Source organism: Macaca nemestrina, chromosome 14 (genome assembly GCF_043159975.1).
Source record: "Macaca nemestrina isolate mMacNem1 chromosome 14, mMacNem.hap1, whole genome shotgun sequence".
NCBI lineage: Eukaryota > Metazoa > Chordata > Mammalia > Primates > Cercopithecidae > Macaca > Macaca nemestrina.
This window is the reverse complement of record NC_092138.1, coordinates 27,202,208-27,225,393: the sequence shown is the minus strand read 5'-3', so window position 1 is coordinate 27,225,393 and position 23,186 is coordinate 27,202,208. Positions and strand designations below refer to the sequence as shown.

General features: G+C 39.8%; 1 protein-coding gene across 26 annotated transcripts in view; it reads right to left on the bottom strand.

Annotated features, from left to right (window-relative positions):
• LOC105498657 (transient receptor potential cation channel subfamily M member 3) overlaps positions 1 to 23,186 on the bottom strand; it is a 909,897-nt gene that overhangs the window by 214,993 nt on the left and 671,718 nt on the right. For all 26 annotated transcript variants that reach the window (XM_011770894.3, XM_071077680.1, XM_011770897.3 and 23 more), the window contains one exon: positions 8,133 to 8,256. In XM_011770894.3, the coding sequence (XP_011769196.1) occupies positions 8,133 to 8,256 (124 nt within the window). The remainder of the gene's footprint in view (positions 1 to 8,132; positions 8,257 to 23,186) is intronic.

Here is a 23,186-nt window from a genome sequence, read left to right as displayed (position 1 = left end):
TTTCAGGATGTATCCCCGTTGTTAAATAACGCGTGACTGTACATTAAATTTGGGAATTTCTGTTTATCAAAGTACATTAAAAAAAAGTGAAAAAACAAGCCCCAAACTGAGAAAATGTATCTGTAACACAACCAACAAAAGATTAGTATTTAACATAAATAAAAAGAATAAGAAGAAGTGGCTGTGGTTTGAAACTTGAAAAGAATAGAAAAGATTTAGAACAAGGATTGTAGGGAATAGGAGAGCCTATTGACTAGAGATAAATAAGAGGATTGGCTGGCGTTATTGAAGGCCTAATTGAATTAGACTGCGTGACTCAGCTTTGGGAGTGGTACGAGAAGCATCAGGCACATAGAATAGATCAATTGACAGATGAGGGAACCCAGATGGGAGTGGGGAGGGTGGAAAGACATAGTGCAGACTCTCAACAAGGCGCAAGGTAAAGAAAACTATTTTGAACATGTTTTTACACAGATTACTTGAGGTGTTTGATCTCAGGCTCATGAACAGAGAAGCTTGGCATCCAGGTTCAGGTTCAATATGAATGAAGTGGTGGGAGGGGGAAGGTAAGGCAGTTATCTTTGGAGTGGGGAGTAGATTTTGAAGTCTTAGATTTTGGAGCAGCAAGGCTTTCAGTGGAGGCATGATTCCCAGGTGTGACTGGGAAGAGATGGAAAGATGAACTGATTGGATGCTAGGAGGTCTGGCCACTGTCAGGGGAAGAGAGTGAATGAGAGGAGTCGCCAATGTGGAAGTAGAAGGTGGTGAACTAGGAGCAGGGCTGGTGTTGTCATCACCATGACTTGTTTAGGGCCACACAACCATGGGGTTTACAATGCCAAGTCCAAGTGGTCCTCCTTCACTCCAGGGTATCAAAAGCAAATGTACTGCCTCAGTCTGGGACTGGTAGGTTGGCAGTGGTGATAGAGGAAGGCTTCTGCAGTTGCTCAGAGGACAGACAGGAGCTCCAGGAGGTAGCAGCAGAAAAGGAGCTGGCACTGCCCTCTGGAACAAAAGGCTCTTGGTTTCTGTGCACATAATGGGCCTCACTGTGTGCATGGCCACCTGTGTCCTCTTTTCCTGGTCTTGATATTCTTTATGACCAGACCCCTCTTGAGGAGGAAGAGAATAGAGGGACACCTGATCCCTGACATCTGTTCCCAAATGAATATGTTGTAGACAGTCTTTCTTTATCTCTTTAATTTCTATTCTTTACCTGAAAACAATGATAGAACTTAGGTTACAGGTTGATTTCTAGAAGGACATATCTTTTCTAAAGGGGACAGGTTTTGAGTAAGCAGAGAAGTGAATTTCTTCAAGATCTACATGAAATGAGCAGAAAGTATAGCAGTATCTCTGTGTGATGATGTCGTGAGGGGCTGCCCCACCTAGCTTGAAATTGCAGACCCAAGGCATATTTTTCACGAGGCCACACCACCCAGCGGCCTATCCATAGTGCAGGCTTTATTATGTAAGTCAGTTAAGTTCTGGGATGAGAAAGATGTCACATCAACTCTAGAACCAAATAGCTTAGCCAAACTTGGCAGTGGTTAAACTGGCCTCATAATATTATACCGCATGTAGTTTGTAAGGGGAATCAAAGGAAACTTGAAGGATACAAGAGAAAAGAGGAACTCTATGATGATGCAATGCCTCCTTGTTTTGTGTGCTATGCTGTGGAGCCTAATGAGTAGAAAACACGGGCTCTGCAGCAAGACAGTCCTAGCTTGGCTCTTCTTGGCTGTGTACATTTCCCCACCTCTCCTAGCCTCAATTCCTTTCCTTGTCTCTGCAAGAGGATAAAACAATGCCTACTTTGTGTTTACCTTACTTTCAAGGCATCTAGTACCGTCCATGCACATAAGTAGTTCCTCAAAATTTGAAATTATAGTTACACTGTAATTTTGATTTAAAAATTTCTAACTTATTTCTGCCCAGATGTGGAAATAATTTGTTGCTTGTTAAGAACACACAGGCCAACATTTAAATTTAGGAAATACAAAGAACACCACAAAGATACTCCTTTAGAAGAGCAACCCCAAGACACATAATTGTCAGATTCACCAAGGTTGAAATGAAGGAAAAAATGTTAAGGGCAGCCAGAGAGAAAGGTCAGGTTACCCACAAAGGGCAGCCCATCAGACTAACAGCAGATCTCTCTGCAGAAACTCTACAAGACAGAAGAGAGTGGGGGCCAATATTCAACATTCTTAAAGAAAAGAATTTTCAACCCAGAATTTTATATCTAGCCAAACTATGCTTCACAAGTGAAGAAGAAATAAAATCTTTTACAGACAAGCAAATGCTGAGAGATTTTGTCACCGGCAGACCTACCTTACCAGAGCTCCTGAAGGAGGCACTAAATACGGAAAGGAAAAACTGATACCAGCCACTGCAAAAACATACCAAATTGTAAAGACCATTGACACTATGAAGAAACTGCATCAACTAATGGGCAAAATAATCAGCTAGCATCATAATGACAGGATCAAATTCATACATAACAACATTAACCTTAAATGTAAACAGGCTAAATGCCCTAATTAAAAGACACAAACTTTGAGACTCTTTGGTATGCCATATTCAGGAGACCAATCTCACGTGCAAAGACACACATAGGCTCAAAATAAAGGGATGGAGAAATATTTACTAAGCAAATGGAAAGCAAAAAAGAAAAAAAAAAAAAGAAAAGAAAAAGAAAAGCAGGGGTTGCAATCCTAATCCTAATCTCTGATAAAACAGACTTTAAACCAACAAAGATCAAAAAAACAAAACCAAAACCAAAACAAAACAAAACAAAAAAAGAAGGGCATTACATAATGGTAAAGGGATCAATGCAACAAGAAGAGCTAACGATCCTAAATATATGTGCACCCAATACAGCATCCAGATTCATAAAACAAGTTCTTAGAGACCTACAAAAAGACTTAGACTCTCACACAATAATAGTGGGAGATTTTAACACCCCCCCACTGTCAATATTAGACAGATCAATGAGACAAAAAAATTAACAAGGATATTCAGGACTTGAACTCACCTCTAGACCAAGCAGACCTAATAGACATACATTCTTCTCAGCACCACATCACACTTATTCTAAAACTAACCACATAATTGGAAATAAAACACTCCTCAGGAAATGCAAAAGAATGGAAATCAACAATCTCTCAGACCACAGGGCAATCAAATTAGAACTCAGGATTAAAGAACTCACTCAAAACCACACAACTACATGGAAACTGAACAACCTGCTCCTGAATGACTACTGTGTAAATAACGAAATTAAGGCAGAAATAAAGAAGTTATTTGAAACAAATGAGAACAAAGACACAACGTACCAGAATCTCTGGGATACAGCCAAAGCAGTGTTTAGAGGTAAATTTGTAGCACTAAATGCCCACAGGAGAAAGTGGAACAGATCTAAAATCAACATCCTAATGTCACAATGAAAAGAACTAGAGAAGCAAGAGCAAACAAATTCAAAAGCTAGCAGAAGACAAGAAATAACTAAGATCAGAGCAGAACTGAAGGAGATAGAGTCATGAAAAACCCTTCAAAAAAATAAATGAATCCAAGAGCTGGTTTTCTGAAATGATCAACAAAATAGGCCACTGACCAGACTAATAAAGAAGAAAAGAGAGAAGAATCAAACAGATACAATAAAAAAAGATAAAGGGGATATCATCACTGATTCCACAGAAATACAAAGTACCATCAGAGAATACTATTAACACCTCTACACAAATGAACTAGAAAATCTAGAAGAAATGGATAAATTCCTGGACACACACACCCTCCCAAGACTAAACCAGGAAGAAGTCGAATCCCTGAATAGACCAAAAACAAGTTCTGAAATTGAGGCAGTAATTAATAGCCTACCAACCAAAAAAAAGGCCAGGGCCAGATGGATTCACAGCCAAATTCTAGCAGAGGTACAAAGAAGAGCTGGTACCATTTCTTCTGAAACTATTCCAAACAATAGAAAAATAGGGACTCCTCCATAACTCATTTTATGAGGCCAGCATCATCCTGATACCAAAACCTGGCAGAGACACAATAAAAAAGGAAAATTTCAGACTAATATCCATGATGAACATCGATGAGAAAATCCTCAATAAAATAATGGCAAACCAAATCCAGCAGCACATCAAAAAGCTTATCCACCATGATAAAGTCAGCTTCATCCCTGGGATGGAAGTCTGGTTCAACACATGCATATCAATAAACGTAATCCAACGCATAAACAGAACCAATGACAAAAACCACATGATTATTTCAAAAGATGCAGAAAAGGGCTTCAATAAAATTTAACATCCCCTCATGCTAAAAACTCTCAATAAACTAGGTATTGATGGAATGTATCTCAAAATAATAAGAGCTATTTATGACAAACCCACAGTCCATATTATACTGAATGTGCAAAAGCTGGAAGCATTCCCTTTGAAAACTGGCACAAGAAAAGGATGCCCTGTCTCACCACTCCTATTTAACATAGTATTGCAAATTCTGGCCAGGGCAATCAGGCAAGAGAAAGAAATATAGGGTATTCAAATAGGAAGAGAGGAAGTCAAATCATCTGTTTGCAGATGACATGATTGTATATTTGGAAAACTCTATCGTCTGAGCCCAAAATCTCCTTAAGCTGATAAACAACTTCAGCAAAGTCTCAGGATACAAAATCAATGTGAAAAAAATCACAAGGATTCCTATACACCAATAATAGACAAACAGAGAGCCAAATCATGAGTGAATTCCCATTCACAATTGCTACAAAGAGAATAAAATACCTAGGAATACAACTTACAAGGGATGTGAAGGACCTGTTCAAGGGGAACTACAAACCACTGCTCAAGGAAATAAGAGAGGACACAAACAAATGGAAAAACATTCCATGCTCATGGACAGAAAGGATCAATATTGTGAAAATGGCCATACTGCCCAAAGTAATTTATAGATTTAATGCTATCGTTACCAAGCTACCATTGACTTTCTTCATAGAATTAAGAAAAGCCACTTTAAATTGCATATGAAACCAAAAAAGAGCCCGCATGGCCAAGGCAATCCCAAGCAGAAAGAACAAAGTTGGAGGCATCACACTACCTGACTTCGAATTATACTACAAGGCTATAGTAACCATAACAGTATAGTACTGGTACCAAAATAGATATATACAGCACTGGAACAGAACAGAGGCCTCAGAAATAATGCCACACATCTACAACCATCTGATCTTTGACAAACCTGACGAAAACAAGCAATGGAGAAAGGATTCCCTACTTAATAAATAGTGTTGGGAAAACTGGCTAGCTATATGCAGAAAAGTGAAACTGGACCCTTTCCTTACACCTTATACAAAAATTAACTTAAGATGGATTAAAGACTTCAACGTAAAACCTAAAACTATAAAAACCCTAGAAGAGAACCTAGGCAATACCATTCAGGACATAGTTAGGGGCAAAGACTTCACCACTAAAAACCAAAAGCAATGGCAACAAAAGCCAAAATTGACAAATGGGATCTAATTAAGCTGAAGAGCTTCTGCACAACAAAAGAAACTATCACCAGAATGAACAGACGACCTACAGAATGAGAGACAGTTTTTGCAATCTATCCATGTGACAAAGGGCTAATATCTAGAATCTATATAGAACTTAAACACATTTAGAAGAAAAAAACAACCCCATCAAAAAGTGGGCAAAGGATATTAACAGTCACTTCTCAAAAGAAGACATTTATGCAGCCAACAGACATATGAAAACAAAGTTCATCATCACTGGTCATTAGAGAAGTGTAAATCAAAACTACAATGCGATACCATCTCATGCCAGTTAGAATGGCGATCATTAAAAAGTCAGGAAACAACAGATGCTGGAGAGGATGTGGAGACATAGGAATGCTTTTACACTGTTGGTGGGAGTGTAAATTAGTTCAATTATTGTGGAAGACAGTGTAGTGTTTCCTCAAGGATCTAGAACCAGAAATACCATTTGAACCAGCAATCCCATTACTGGGTATGTACCCAAAGGATTATAAATCGTTCTACTACAAAGACATTTGCACATGTATGTTTATTGCAGCACTGTTCACAATAGTGAAGACTTGGAACCAACCCAAATGCCCATCAAATGATAGGCTGGATAAAGAAAATGTGGCACATACACACCATGGAATACTATGCAGCCATAAAAAAGGATGAGTTCATGTCTTTTGCAGGGACATGGATGAAGCTGTAAACCATCATTCTCAGCAAACTAACACAAGAACAGAAAACAAAACACCACATGTTCTCACTCATAAGTGGGAGTTGAAAAATGAGAACACATTGACACAGGGAGAGTAACTCACACACCGGGGCCTCTCAGCGGGTCGGGGGCTAGGGGAGGGATAGCATTAGGAGAAATATCTAAAGTAGATGATGGGTTGATGGGTGTAGCAAACACCATGGCACTCGTATACCTACGTAACAAACCTGCACGTTCCGCACAAGTATCCCAGAACTTAAAGTGTAATTAAAAAACAAAATTTTTAAAAAAGAACTCATTTCCTCTGGAGCTAGGAATACCTCACGTTTCTTACAACAAATAACTTGCATTAAAATGCAGTTGATTTTTTCAGCAGAGACCATGATTAAACAACATGAAATTTAGGCAGAATTCTGCAAAAACAGTCCCATGAAATACCTAGAAAAGTTCATTCAGCCTCATTTGGTTTTATGACTTCCCACTGGTTCCTAGAATTTTGCTCCTAGCTGCCTTTCTAGGAAATTTGCAGGACTGCTGAAATGTATAGTCCTGGTAAGGTTTCTCAATTAGAATTAGCCTCAGCAATGGAAAAGCATCAGTACTCAGAAGAGAATCCCTAATGTGGCATGTAGAAGCTCAGGGCTTCAGTGTCTCTTTGGACAGAGGAAGTATGTGAGCAACACCATGAGCTAACCACATCTGGGATGGGAGGATGTCACACGTGGGTGGTACCTTCATGCGTAGTAGAGTTCTCCTGGAATGACAGCAGTCATGACTGGGTGCCCCACCTGCTCGCTGGCTTCTATACATGGGGCAGCCAGACTGTGTACCTAGGTACTGTCCTATTCTTCTCATCTTCACTCATCTCATCCCAAACCTGGAAGCTGCTGAAAGGTTTCTCACAAAGACTGTGTGGATGCTTTCTGGAGATGAGTCTTGCCCACTCTGATCAATTCCTTTTTTTTTTTTCCTAAATGTTTTGCTATCTCTCTCAGCAGCTGGTTTTAACTGACCTTTGAGAATAGTCTCTCTGACTGAGGTCTGGGGGCATCTACCCAGAGTGGGTGATCCACTGCATTGGCTTCAATGAGACACTTTCTGAATAAAAATACTCCATACAGACGTTAAACGTCACTGACTTTGAGTCTTAGCTCCTCGTTTACTGATCAAATGAGCTAAGTTTCCTCATCTGTAAGATGAGGGTAATAATTGCACGTCTCTCATCAGGACAGTTACAAAGGTCACATGAATTTATATACATAAAGATCTTGTTTCCTGCCTGGCAGATAGCAAGTTCTTGTTAAATGTTTGAGTAAGCAGAGAACAAAATCACATGGTCTTGTTCATCCTAACGGAGTCACTGATTATGCCACATTTGTAAGACATTTTGCTCTGATTTTAGAAACACTTCAGTAGCTATAGATTCATCCAGGATTTCTTGAGTATGTTTCTCCATTTTCTACCTGTACAGACTAGTCTAACAGCCTGGATCCTTTGTCATTAAAGCTGTTTGACACGAAGCACACCAGTGGTTCACGACTTATAAGCAAAATGAAACCCCAAACCTAAGAAGATCAAGCTGAAGCGTTTTCCAGGAGGGGACCAGTTTTGTCACTTCAACTCATTTGATCGAGGCAGTCAGAGCATTTGGATGAGCTCCAAAAGGAAATGATGCTAAAACTCTGCTGCACACACCTTATTAACTCCAAGGCAGTAAAAGCAGTGCCTTTTTTACTCAGGAGAGGAAGCTACTGGAGCCAATGGAGCCTGAGGGGAGTTGTAAGCTCGGCCAGAAAGAGAGAATGTCGCATGATTTGATAAAACGTTGTGTGATTCAAGAAAATGACTGAAAATGTGGAGACAGCTGGCCACCCATGAGGAATTACCTACCAATTCCTTCTTCTTCATGCACTCCATAAGGATGATGAACAGATGCTGAGCTTGGGTTCGAGTGTATGTGAAAGTCTTCTGTATAGTCACCAACAGCTGGTCCCTCAAAGATTCATTTATCAGTCTGCAAATAAAAACAACGTCAAAAGCAGGTCAACCAACTCCTATTCAGCACATATTTCTGAGAAATACAGAGCTCAAGAGGGAATTATGAGGGTTTACTTTAGATAGGAGTTGCTTCTGTATGTTTCTCACAAAAGGTATCTCACCTGTGATAATTAAAAAAGCAAGGCATTTAAAAATAAATCAGTTTTACTATCTGAGAACCTAACAGAGTAAAGTAGAAAGATTGATTTAGATATTTTAATTTTATTTTTCTGTTTTTCATATGGCATGTGTCTAATGCCCTCTTCCTCAAGTTTGCTTATCAAAAAATACCTTCAATTAATCATCTGCATCTTGTTGGTAAGAATTTGCTATAGTACTGTTCTTCACAGTACTGTAAAAATCTCCTAACAGTACTGCAGGAGATTTAAATTGCAGTGTCATCTCTAATTGTGGAAATAAAGACAATATTTCATTAATAAGTTTTTGAACATCCATAAGCAGAAATAAGAGTTATGTTTTCCCAAAAATCATTTCATGTAGGTGGCAGGCTGTCTGGCCTATGATTTAGGTATTCATTATTCATGTCAAGCTTTTGCTCTGTTACAGCGAATAGTAAGACAGTATCATGTTGGCTACCTGATTAAAAGATAGTTTTATGCTGTAGAAGAATAAATGAAAACAGGAAAGAGGCATCATATCCAATCAATGCTCAATTATGTCTTGAATATGAATCAATCACAACTAATTTTTAACTTCTTTCTCATTACCCTGGTGAGAACAGGGCTTTCTCTACTAGCCATTAAATGGCAGGGAAGGAAAACTCACTTTATTAATAACAGATACTATTCAAAATCAGGAAGACAAAGCCGCTTTCAAGGACCAGTGGCAAAATTACCATAATTTGCTTAGTATTTTACAGATTACAAATTGCTTTCATAATTAATGTATCAGCAACTCCTAAATAAAATAGTAAAATAAATCATGATCTCAGTTGCTGATTACAGGAACCCTACAGACAAAGCGTTTGTTCTATTTCACAGGCGGGACATTTTAGCCAGAAAGAGCCCAGTGTTTAAATTCATGCAGCAAATAAGTGACAGAGTCATCAGAATCAGAACCTAGTTCTTCTGAATATTTGTACAGGGCTCTTTCCACCACACCATGCTGCCTCTATTTACACCTAGTGGATCACACCACTGCCTCTCTTCATCACTGTGGCTATTTGAGCAGGCAGTTGTGGAGTTTCCTTCAACATGAAAGCAAGACAAACTTTATTGCTTAAAAGAAGGCAAGATGGGGAGCTGGAGGATGTCTTCCGATCAGTGACCTGCTGTGCTCCAGTTTATGTGTGTTTCATCTGAACTCACTGGGTTGGATATTATGACGGCCCTGCTTTGAGGAAGGTGGCATTCCTCATGACAGAACTATACCAACAATCCTGGAAGGTCACTTAGCTGGACGAAGGATTGGGTCACCCCTTCCCCCACTCCTCCAGAGTGTATATTCTATATCAAGAATATACACATTAAGGCTGGGCGCTGTGGCTCCCACCTGTAATCCTAGGACTTTGGGAGGCTGAGGCAGGTGGCTCACTTGAGCCCAGGAGTTCGAGATCAGCCTGGGCGATACAGTGAGACCTTGTCTCTACAAAAAATTAAAAAGTTAGTTGGGCATGGTGGTGCATGCCTGTAGTCCCAGCTACTTGAGATGCTGAGGTGGGAGGATCACTTGAGCCAGGGAGGCAGTGAGCCAAGATCACACCACTGTACTCCAGCCTGGGTGACAGGGCCAGAACCTGTCTAAAAAAAATTTATTATTTCGAAAAAGAGGATGTTTGAAAAAAATAATGCCAGATCTTCTCTTGAGATTATCTTAATTATACTGAATGACTCTGTGGTCTTAGCTGTGGACCAGATTGAAGTCATTCATTCATTCATTCATTCATTCATTTGTTTAGTCATTCAACAAATGCATAGTGAATGTCTACTTAGTGCCACACACCAGCATGTGCCAGGATCAGAGGAGCTATATATGCACTCCCAGCCTTCAATGAGCTTATGCACCAGTGGCGTAGAAAGATGTGAACCAGCAATCCAACCGTGATTGTCAGTGGAAAAGAAGTAGAGAAGCTTGTGGCAAATGTATCTAATCTAATCTAAGGGATTCAGGGAAGACTCTTCTGAGGAAGGGCTATTTTATCTGAGACATGAATGAGTGAGTATCAGCATAGTTGGGGCTGGTAGGGTTGGATAGAGAATTCACAGCAGACAAAATGGCATGAACGGGCCCAGTTTGGAAAAAATAAAAGGTCAATATGGCTGGAGCTGAGAGAGCAAATTAAAGAGTGGAACAAAATAGGGCTGCAGAGGGGGTGAGCAGGAACAAGATCAATGGGGGACTTTGAAGGTGATGTTATAGAGATTTTAGGTTTTATCCCCCAGACAATGAAAAGCCATTAAAAGATTTAAGCAGAAGGGTGGCATGATCACATTTGTGTTGCCAATTAATTTTCTTGAAAAGTAAAGACATGCACACTCAGATCTAGGCATGTATCTACCTGACAGGTAACCCAAGTGGATGAGTCTAGAGAGTTCTTCAGTATCAAGCGTCCATTGATTTTGTACAGGATTAACAACAGAAAGGATTCTCCTGATTAGCCACTTGATAGATATAATCATTCATCTGCAGGTGTTTAATTTTGATAACAACTCAAAATTTGTTTTCTACTACCAACCATCTGTAATGAAATCTCAGCTCCCCAAGTTCATTATATGCTTGAGGGATCTGTCTGACACTTGCATCCAATCTGTCACTTTCTAAAAATTGAGGAATGATGTGCAATTTAGCTGATTGTGGGTTTCAGTGGTTAGGAGAGCTGAAAGACAGTAAGAATCTCATCCTTTGAGCCCAATTTCCCAGTTGCTGAAGTTATGGCTTTGGCTAGATCATTTAATGACAAGAACCGTAGAATTCTAGAAGTGGAAGGATTCTCTAGGGTGTTTTCCAAAGTGTGGGATACCTGTTACAGGTGGAACAAAGATATTTTGATCTATTCAAAGCATCAAGTTACAGCAATTAAATATTAAATAACTGCCCTTTCTGATTCAGTTCTTTTTCCATCCTTCTGATTGCAACAAGAAGAAAATCTCATTTTTAGTGCTTTCCTGCCTTTAACAGCTCCCCAACACTTGTAGATCTCCCCTTTTAACAAAGAAAAGATATTAGGTCTCATGCCTTTGGCAAAAAGAGTTTAATAACATTGTTTTAAAAAAGATCCCACAAAACATTTGATGTGTCTGTAGCACGTCATGGTTTAACGTACACAATGGGCGTCAGAGATAATCTCACAACAATCTATGAGGCAAGTGGGATTAATTTCATTTTGCAGAAGAGAAAACTATGCCCTAAAGAGGTTAAACGATTTGTGCTAGGTCATAATGCTTGATGGTCTCACTGTCTGAGTTGAGCCTATTGACTTCAGCCTTGCCCCATGGTGTTGCTGTTCCTGATTTTATTCCAAGTCTTTCATAGTTTCCTAATCATCTGTATCAGGGATGATAAGGGGGAACACTAAATGAAGATAATTGCAACATGCATTAAGTAGTTTGAAGAGTATATTTGCAGGCTGGGCTTGGTGGCTCACGCCTGTAATCCTGGCACTTCGGGAGGCTGAAGTTGGTGGATCACTTGAAGTCAGGAGTTCAAGACCAGCCTGGCCAACATTTCCAAACCCCGCTTCTACTAAAAATACAAAATTAGCCAGGCATGGTGGCACGTGCCTGTAATTGCAGCTACTCAGAGGCTGAGGTGTGGGGATCGCTTGAGCCTAGGAGGCAGAAGTTGCAGTGAACTGAGATTATGCATCACTGCACTCCAGCCTGGGCAATAAAATGAGACTCCATCTCAAAAAACAAAAACTAAAAAACAAAAAAACCAAAAAACCAGTTGCTTCTAATTTTTCATAAGTATTTGCTCTGCTGAACTAGATGTCTTCTGTTTGGGTACAAATGCTTACTCTATCTTCTCTGAAGATCCTTTCTTGTTTTGTAACCATATTCCTTAGGATATATGGAAGCCTGCTTTCTTAAAATTATTATTTTCTAGTTCTTCCCATATTTTCTCTGTAACATTGGAGTGATTTAAAAATTTTTACTGTAATATTTAATCATCAGAAAAATTAGAGATGAGCCTATTTTATATTTCTTTTTTTTTTTTTTTTTTTGAGACGGAGTCTGGCTCTGTCACCCAGGCTGGAGTGCAGTGGCGCGATCTCGGCTCACTGCAAGCTCCGCCTCCCGGGTTTACGCCATTCTCCTGCCTCAGCCTCCCGAGTAGCTGGGACTACAGGCGCCCGCCACCTCGCCCGGCTAGTTTTTTGTATTTTTTAGTAGAGACGGGGTTTCACCGTGTTAGCCAGGATGGTCTCGATCTCCTGACCTCGTGATCCGCCCGTCTCGGCCTCCCAAAGTGCTGGGATTACAGGCTTGAGCCACCGCGCCCGGCCTTATATTTCTTTTTATGACACTAGAATATTGACTGAAAATTTCTTGACATCAAAATATGGTCATAGTATTATGTGAAATTTTTATTTTAGAATTGAGCCTTGACAAAGTCATCTTATTTATGGAAACTGTTAATTTGTGGTTCTTATCTACCCATGTTGTTTTTGGTACATCTCAAATTAGAGGGTTTTGTGATAGGAGGTGTAGTCATTGAAGTGAGGCAGATCTCTACACTATGGCATTTGTGTCTCCATTTAAATGCTGCACTTATGATCTGGAGCTTTGTAGATGAGTCACAGAGTAGTTTAAAATAGGCCAATATTCAGCCAGTGCTCAGGGTAACCAACAAAACGCCCCGCAGTTTGCTATTAGTATTCTGTTCAAATGCTCTCAATACAACCCACACATACAAATATATTTCTCCGAATGAATTTAATTACCTGCAAATTACCTGCAATATTAGAGTTTTGTTCCTAGATTTAAAAATGAGAAAATGCATTTAGAATTCAATGGGATTCTAAGAGCTAATCTTAGGTTAATGACTTTCGAGGAAGAGCCCTTCCTGTGACCCCCATAGATATTTTCTATTAGTTTATTCAGTCACAATATGAGAAAATTTTAGCTATATAAAAAAACTTGTTAGTAACACCGCAATTTGGCACTTAAAAGACATAATCACCCACAGAATAGCTAATTCTCTAAAGAAAAGTGAAATTTTATCATTTGCTAGAAGCCAAAGCAAATTACTAAATGCTATATTAAGGGCACATAAAGTTACATGTCTTGCCTGAGGTCACAGAGAATGGCATATTTTTCTCCTTCTGCTTTTGTTGGTAGAAGTTGCTACTTCCTCCCCAAATGTCATGACTCTGGTCTACAAGTAACACCACAATTCTTCCCAGAAAGGCAGGAAGCATTGTTAATAACAGCATTATGGCCACCAGGGCTAGGCTGTCTGGATTTAAGCTGTTACCTGTTGGCTGTGCGATCTTGTGTAAGTTAGTGTTGATGTTCTATTTTTCATATATGTAAAATGGGAACTATAATAGTGCTTATCTCATAGGCTTGTGAATATTAAATGAGTTAGCTTTGTAAAAGGCTTAGAAAAGTGCCTGACACATAGCAAGTCCTGCACAAACATATGCATTATTCAAACAGAATCCTATGATGCTTTTTAGGAAAGAGTCACTGATATATTCCTTCTCATGAAGTAGCACAACTAGTGGGCCAGGGCCCCCACGTACAATGCAGAGCTCTCTCCTGGTGTTAACAGTGCTCTGCACATCTGGTGAGTCCAGTGGTGTAAGGCTGGAGAAATAACTTTCCCACTTTAGAGAGGTCAGAGACCACCAGTTCTTTCCTATGTTTGGGAAATGGAGATACTTAGCAGATTTAGGAGGCTTGATTATAGTGCAGTCTTGCGAACACTCCATGTAGACATCTGCTTGTTCATTCATTCATTCATTCATTCATTCATTCAACAAACAATATTCATGCCTTCTGTGTGCCAGGCACTAAGTTAGATATAGAGATATACATAATATTCAGTTCTAGCCTCAAGGAACTCAAAAAGTTGTATGCCAAGTATTCTGTAATTGATGGGTATTAACCCCAAAATTTATTCATGTAAAACAACATTTATTTGTTGTGTTGATAATTTTGTGGGTCAAGAATTTAGGCAGGCACAATGGGGATGGCTCATTTTTCTCCAGCATACCTAGGGCCTCAACTGGAATGGCTGATGAAGACTACAATAGCTCAACTGTGACCATATGTCTGGGGCCTCAATTCTGTTCCATGTGGCATCTGTTGTGGCTAGAATATCCAAGATGGCTTCCTTACTTCCAAGTCTGGTACCCGGCCTGGTCTGCCTAAAAGAGTTGAGGGTTGGCTTGCATTGCTCTTTCCCTGTTGGTTGCGGGGTAGATGGACTTCTTACATGGAAGCTGGCTTCTCTTAAAGTGAGGGTTTCAAGAGAGAGCATTCAGAGAGGCTCAGGCAGAAACTACAGACTTGTTGGGACTTACCCTCAGAAGTCCTAGAATGTCATTTTCTTGTACTTGATTAATCTAACAAGTCACTAAAAGTAGCCCAGAATCAAGAAGATGGAAGGAATAGATTTCACCTCTTGATGACAGCATACATATACACTGAAGGAATATATTAATGGTGATCATCTTGGAGACAAGCAATGACATCAAGTGACTCTGTTCAGATGAGACATCAACAGTGATCTTTTCCATATTTTGGTGATAAACAGCCTCAGTTGCCTTACTTTGAATTATCTCTTCTAACAGATCATTATAATGAGAACCACTATTTCCTTCAAAGTAATATTCCAACTATTCATAAATATTTCCAAAATATTATTACTGATTTGTGCATAGAACCTACAAATATTTTCTCCTTTTGATCCAGCTGCCTATTTACATTTATTTGGCATTTAGTGTGTACCAGGTATTTCTTTTAGACCTTGGTGCCTGGTCAGAGACTGTTTTGCCATGGATACTATCATCACATTTTGTGCCTGTGAAATGCTGCATGTAAGGGACATCTCCAGTAATATGTGTGTATGCTTGGGCCAGCCCTTAAGGCCCAGGTTAAGTCACCACCGAAACCAGGTTTTTTTTTTCTTGATATCTTAATTTCACTTTGGGGTCCGTTTGGAGAGATAAAGCAACAGCAGCACATGTTGATGTTGCCAATTTCTGCTAGAAACTATTTTTTCTTTTCTTTAAATTCAGAGAATGTTTGGAAACGATTGGGCCAGGTGTGGTGGCTCACGTCTATAATCCCAGTGCTTTGGGAGCCTGAGGCAGCAGGATTGCTTGAGGCCAGGAGTTCAAGAAGTGAATTGACTGCCCAACTCAAAAACATATATTTGGTTCTGTTTCTGGATACTACTTTATTCCCCCTTTGAATTGCTTTATTTACTAGTGAGGGACCTGAGACAGGTTATTTGATCTTTAAGGCTTCATCTCCTTATCTGTTGAATAAGGGAGTGTATGTCTTCTTAGGTCCATGTATTTGGGAAAAAAAGAGATCATGCATGGAAAGCACAAAATTTGACTTCCTAAAATATTTTTCCAGTTTTCCTCATTCTCTATATATATTGGTTTGTGTCCTCATCATATCTTATTCAGATGGTACCAACAGACTGCTAATTGGTTTCTTCTCTATCTTCCTCTAGTCCATTCCCCACAGTGTTAATTAAATGGTTCTACAAAGCAGACATGATTCTATTGCACCCTTCTCAAACCCCTGCAATAGCATTCCATCACCAGCAAGATAACGTCTCAACTTGCATAGGCATGTAAGGTTTGTCTATGGTCTTGCTCCACAGTTAGGCTCATCTCCTGCCACTCTGTCACCCATATCCTGTAAATACTGAATCTCCCAAGCCCACCAGACTCTTGCATGCCACCATATCTTCAGCTTGCTATATCTGCTACTTGGACTATTCTGTAGTCCTGACCTCATCACTCAAAACTCATCAGTTAAAACTCAGCTCAAACTTCGCCTCCTTTTTCTTTTTTCAACTTTTATTTCAGAATCAGGGGGTACACATGGAGGTTTGTTACAAGGGTATATTGCATACTTCTGAGCTTTGGAGTACGGATGATTAAGATTCAGTTGTAAGACTATTAAGCTTTAGTGAAGACATGCTAATTCACTTGATTTAATCATCCCACAGTGTAAACATATATCAAGATATCACAGTGTATCCCATGTTATTTGTCAACTAAAAATAAAATTTAAGAAAATGTAAAAAAGAATCACCCTCATCTCCTATGTGAAAGTCTCTGATGATTGCTCCCTTGATGCTCTCAAAGCACTTGATATATATTTCTATGATTAGTATATTGCATGGAAATTATTTGTCTTACTCCAGTAGATGATGAAATTTTTGAAGCAGTGATTGTTTCTTTTTTTAAAAAAAAATTTATTTATTATTATTATACTTTCAGTTGTAGGGTACATGTGCATAACGTGCAGGTTTGTTACATATGTATACTTGTGCCATGTTGCTGTGCTGCACCCATCAACTTGTCATTTACATCAGGTATAACTCCCAAAGCAATCCCTCCCCCCGCCCCCCTCCCCATGATAGGCCCCGGTGTGTGATGTTCCCCTTCCTGAGTCCAAGTGATCTCATTGTTCAGTTCCCACCTATGAGTGAGAACATGCGGTGTTTGGTTTTCTGTTCTTGTGATAGTTTGCTAAGAATGATGGTTTCCAGCTGCATCCATGTCCCTACAAAGGACACAAACTCATCCTTTTTGATGGCCGCATAGTATTCCATGGTGTATATGTGCCACATTTTCTTAATCCAATCTGTCACTGATGGACATTTGGGTTGATTCCAAGTCTTTGCTATTGTGAATAGTGCCGCAATAAACATACGTGTGCATGTGTCTTTATAGCAGCATAATTTATAATCCTTTGGGTATATACCCAGTAATGGGATGGCTGGGTCATATGGTACATCTAGTTCTAGATCCTTGAGGAATCGCCATACTGTTTTCCATAATGGTTGAACTAGTTTACAATCCCACCAACAGTGTAAAAGTGTTCCTATTTCTCCACATCCTCTCCAGCAGTGATTGTTTCTTTATTCTGCGTGTACCTTAAGTTCTAGAAGAGTGCTTGGTTCGGCCGGGCGCGGTGGCTCAAGCCTGTAATCCCAGCACTTTGGGAGGCCGAGACGGGCGGATCACGAGGTCAGGAGATCAAGACCATCCTGGCGAACACCGCAAAACCCCGTCTCTACTAAAAAATACAAAAAACTAGCCGGGTATGGTGGCGGGCGCCTGTAGTCCCACCTACTCGGGAGGCTGAGGCAGGAGAATGGCGTAAACCCAGGAGGCGGAGCTTGCAGTGAGCTGAGATCCGGCCACTGCACTCCAGCCCGGGCTACAGAGCGAGACTCCGTCTCAAAAAAAAAAAAAAAAAAAAAAAAAAGAGTGCTTGGTTCAATGTTAGCTATAGAAGAATCTTTGTGGATTGACCGAGGGACTGAGTAGCCGCCTGCTTTACGTGGGTGACCAGGCGGTCGTCCCCATGCCTCTTTGTCCTCATAGTGGGATGTACTTCAAGCCTATTTGGGAGAATGGGAGATAAGGCATAAGGTTTTACCGTCCAGCAATTTGGTTTTCTTGATCCTTTTCCTTTTAATCAGATTCATCTCTAAGAAATATTCTTGGTCTCTATCTTTATCTTTCTGTTGTCGTTTAAACTCAAAGGGTGGTTATAAATGATTGGGCCAGTGGTGGCTCACACCTATAATTCCAGCACTTTGGGAGGCTGGGGTGGCAGGATTGCTTGAGGCCAGGAATTCAAGAAGTGAACTGCCTGCCCAACTCAAAAACATATATATATTTGGTTCTATTTCTGGATACTACCTCATCCCTCCTTTGAATTGCTTTGTAGCTCTTGTCAGGAACAGATTCTTATTCACTTGCATCTCCCCCATAATGCTTAGGGCAATATCTTGCCCATAGAAGTTCTCAATAGCTGTTTGAAGACATTAAGAGTTTCAATGATATGAAGGTAATTTCACTCACTCAGATGTTGGTGGTTTTGACAACACAAAGTAATTATATCACATAAAAATCAACACAACATACATCTATATTTTTTCAACTAGTTCCATGTCATACATTGAAGTGGTGAGGCCAGTTTCACAATCTGCTATAGGAGACAAAATGACATAATTAAGATGCTATGGTATGGTGCCTTTGCCTGTAATACAGCTCCTTTATTTACCAGTGAGGGACCTGAGACAGGTTATTTGATCTCTTTAAGCCGTCGTCTCCTCATCTGTTAAACAAGGGTAGTATATGTCTTTTTAGGACAATGTATTTGGGAAAAAAAGAGATCATGTATGGAAAGTACCTGGCACTGTTCCTGGCACATAGGTGTTAAATAATTGGCAGTTGTTGTTATTAAGAATAATAGGGGCTTTTGCACCCACAGGGAATTCCAATGATCCCTAGCTCAGAGCTGAAGCAAAGTAACCGGCATGCATATTAGCTGGAGGAGGCCATCCCTATGGGGGATAGATTTCAGTATTTCTGTGAAATTCAGATGAAGTAGATCTGTGAATAGGAGGGGAAAGGCCACATTTCAAAGCCACTAAGCTGGGGTATCAGTGCAGAGAGCTCATTAGCTCTTGGATCATATTCATCAAAGTCATGCAAACTGGTGTTGCTAAGATGCCCTGAAACCACTACTCTTAGATAATTTTATGCCATCTTGAAGTCAAACAGGTGTTAGGATAAGAATTCATACTCAGCTGTAACCTCCTACATTCATATTTTTGAAGTCTGTATGTTGCAGAGAAGGCACAAATCAGAAAATTCTACTGAGAGATTTGATTTTTAGGATAAAAGAATACAGTTTTAGAGCAACCATTCTATGGATGAAGGATCCAAGGTCTGTGAAGGTGAACTGATTTGCTTAAGATGATATAGCTGGTAAGCATCAGAGCTGCATTTAGAAGCCAAGAGAATCAGGAGGGAAAAATCTCTGATGGTGACTTATTCTAACCTAAATATGTAGGTTCAACTTAGTATATTAATGTAAAGTTAGTGATTTGTTTAAATGATTGGCTGCAAGTGGAGATTTTCTCTATTTTTTGCTTAAGATGCTGCATCTCATGTGTGTGAAGACTCAGTAATGTGATTTCAAGGATCCACTACTTTCTGAGTTAATCCCCACTTAATCAGATGTCCAATGTTTCTTTTTAATTGCTTAAATGGCAAATTAAGGTTTTATTCAACAATTAGAAGCCCTAGGAATAACTCTTATAATAAGAGTTAACTGTAACTGATTGATGTTGATGTTTTCCAGAAAACGCCAGTTGGATAGAAAGTTATAGAAGGTTGAATGGCACACAGAGACATGACCAATAGATAACATGGGCTGGTTAGGAGATTACTTTTCCCAACTTTTTATGAGGATCAACTCCAGATACAAATGGCCTCTATGAGCTAAGGCCTGTCAGAAATAGTTGCTGATTATGCTTTAGGATCTATTCTAGAAAAGTTCTTCACCTGGGCTTTTCCTGAGGTTTTCATCCAGCAATATGAGGTAGTTAGAAGGATATTAGAGAAGCTGTCCATAATCAGGCAGGATGATGATACAGTCTGTTTGCCAACAAACTTTATGTACTGCTGCTCATAAAGTGATCCCTTCTTATGTTTATTTTTTCTTTATTCTTTCTCTTCATTCTTTTCCTTCCTTCTTTCCTTTTCTTTCCTCCCTTGCTCCTTCTTTCCCTTTTCCTTCTCTCCTCCCCTCCCCTCTTCTTTCCTTGTTCTCACCTTGCACTCCTGAGCCAGCTATGATAAAACAGAAGGCACAGATACACACCGAAAAGGAAACTGAAGGTGGGTGGTGTGGTGGGGGTGAGAGTAGTAAGAGAGGTACTTAGTCCCTTCTATAAGACAAGCTTTGTGCTGTGCATTTTACACATGGCATTTCATTAGACAGATTAAGAAAATCCTCACCAGGCCGTAAACTCCTTGGATGCATGGACTGTGCATTCTATTACTTATATACTCTCTTCTCCCCTTCCTTCAGTGCTAATCAAGGTGCAAAAGACAGGCTTTTCTGCCACCCCTTATCTTGATCTCCCTTACCCTGCTTTCTTACCCCATAGCATACATCTTCTAAAATATCATAAATGTGTTCATGAATTATGTTTATTACTTTTGTCTATCTAACCCTACTAAAATAAAAGCTCCACAAGGGCAGGGATTTTTGTCTATTTGGTTCACTAATGTATTTTTGCCATTGCCTAGAATAGTGCCTGGAACATAGTAGGTGTTCAAAAAATATCTGTTGAATGACTGAATACATAATGCTGACTGGAGGGAAGAATATAATTAAAAATAGGGAAAATGTTAAATAATATTTGAGATCTCTCAGACATTCAAGGCTTCTCAGTTTGGTGGAAACTAATTGCAGAAATACTAGAGCTGTGTTATCCAATATGGTAGCTGTTACTCACATGTGGCTATTTAAATTTAATTATAATACAATGAAATGAAATTTAAAATTCATTTCCTTAGTCACACCAGTCACAGGTCAAGCACTCAGGGACTCTGGTTCGACAGCATAGATATGGAAGATTTCTGTCATCGCAGAGAGTTTTATTTTTTGAGACAGGACCTTGCTCTGTTGCCCAGCCTGGAGTACAGGGGTGCAATCACAGCCCATTGCAGCATCAGCCTCCTGGGTTCAAGCAATCCTCCCACCTCAGCCTCCCGAGTAGCTGGGACTTGGCCTCCTGAGATGCCACCACACCTAATTTTTCATATTTTTTGTAGAGACAGGGTTTCGCCATGTTGCCCAGGCTGGTCTCGAACTCCTGAGCTCAAGGGATCCACCGGCCTCAGCATCCTGAAGTGCTGGGATTACAGGCATGAGCCACCACATCCAGCCATATCATCAGAGAATTCTGTTGGGCAGTGCTGCTCTGGAGATGGGCAGGGCAGCCAAACTTTCCATCTTAGGCAGGGACAAGCAGGACATTTAGATGGAAAATCCTGAACAATGTTGGCTGTGTCTCTGTCGTGTCTCTTCTTTCCTTTGCCTTCGGTTATGAATGTGCGCAAGAGTAGAAGTGAAGTGTTGCCAAAGGATACAGAGACTGCCACATGTCAGGTGGATTCTCTGTTGCCAACATTGGAAGGAAATCACACCCTCTGAGTTCATTCCAAGTGCAATCCCACCAGCAAATATTGCCATACGCCAGGCAAGAGGAAAAGTTGATTTTTTTTGTTTTAGGACCCATATAAAAGACAGAATCAGAGCTGGACTGAATTTTTGGGGTCTCCAGGCAGACTACAACACTGGCCTCCTGCAATTGACTGGTCTTACACATTGGTACAACACTTACTCATGGGAGAAGTTACCCAGCATATGAGAGAAGGGAGAGAAGATGGAATCTGGGTGCCACCTCCTCTCTGTTGTCTGGAAAAACTCAGACAAACTCAAAAACTTGCCCTCAGATTCTGGGGCAAGCAAAATAAACCTCTTGGAGTTACTGGGTCCCAGCTTCTTAGAGGACAACATGGTATAGCTGCTAAGGGCCTAGCTCCAGCTCCCGTCAGTCTGGGCTGACCACTCTCTAGCTTTGAGATATTTAGCAAATTACCTAATCTTTCTGTCCTCAATTTCCTCATTTATAAAATGGGATAATAATTATAGCCACCTTGTGAAGTTTATGAAATAAAGTACCTAGATCGGGCTGATGCATGTAGAAACTAAAAAATATTAATTTCAAATTTTTGAGCATGCTGCTGAAGAGAGGGTCAGAGGTGTGGGAAAAGGGGAGGGATAAGTTTAAATTCTCTTTCAAAGTAACTTATCAAAATATTCCTTTTATTCTACTCTATGAAACACTGGGACAAATATAAGTGTCTCTATTTTTGTTACATATTTATGATAGATTTCTAGTTTTTTTTAAAAAAATTTCTCATGCATTTTTAATAGGCAATTGCTCAGTTAGCTTGTCTCTCAGTGTCCAGATCCAAGCAGCATCCCACACTAAAGGGTTTCTCATTCTTCATCTCCTGTGTATTATGTCTGTGTGGAAAGGCTCATATAATAGATGATAACTTAAACACTGTTGTGCCTTGCAGAGTCGACGAAAAAATGGACCTTTTGTTCTATTTTCCAGACAGCTGGATGTCTTATTTTTCCTGTTGGTTTCATGATTTAATGCACTACGTGATGATTGCCTGGTAGTCTTATAGCTATGGGGGTATCTATAAGATTTTGGCTTTATTTCAGTTCATGAAATAACAAATAAATTCATGGCATGTTGACTCCAAATTCCTATCTTTGCCTCAGCAGACACTGTTAATCTATCTTAGTACGCTTTCTTCTGCACTGAGATGCGATCTCAGAATCATGTTAGCACATCATTCCAGGAAGCCTCTACCAATTTATTGGAGTTGACCCTCAGATTTAAACTACAGTTTACCCTTGAACAACAGGTGTTTGAACTGTGCGGGTTCACTTACACTGTATTTTTTTTTTCTTCCTCTGCCACCCTTGAGATAGCAAGACCAACCCCTACTCTTCTTCCTCCTCTTCCTCAGCCCTATTCAGTATGAACACAACAAGGATGAAGACCTTTATGATCTCTTCCACTTAATGAATAGCAAATATATTTTCTCTTCCTTACGGTTTTCTTAATATTTTCTTTTCTCTAGCTTACTTTATTGTAAAAATATATTATACATGTAACATATAAAATATATGCTAATTGATATGTTACCAGTAAGACTTTTGGCCAATGATGAACTATTAGTAGTTAAGTTTTTGCAAGTCAAAAGTTATACATGGATTTTTGACCATATGGGGGGTTGGCAACTCTAACCTCATGTCATTCAAGGGTCAACTGTATTTGTCATCAATGCATTAGTGATAA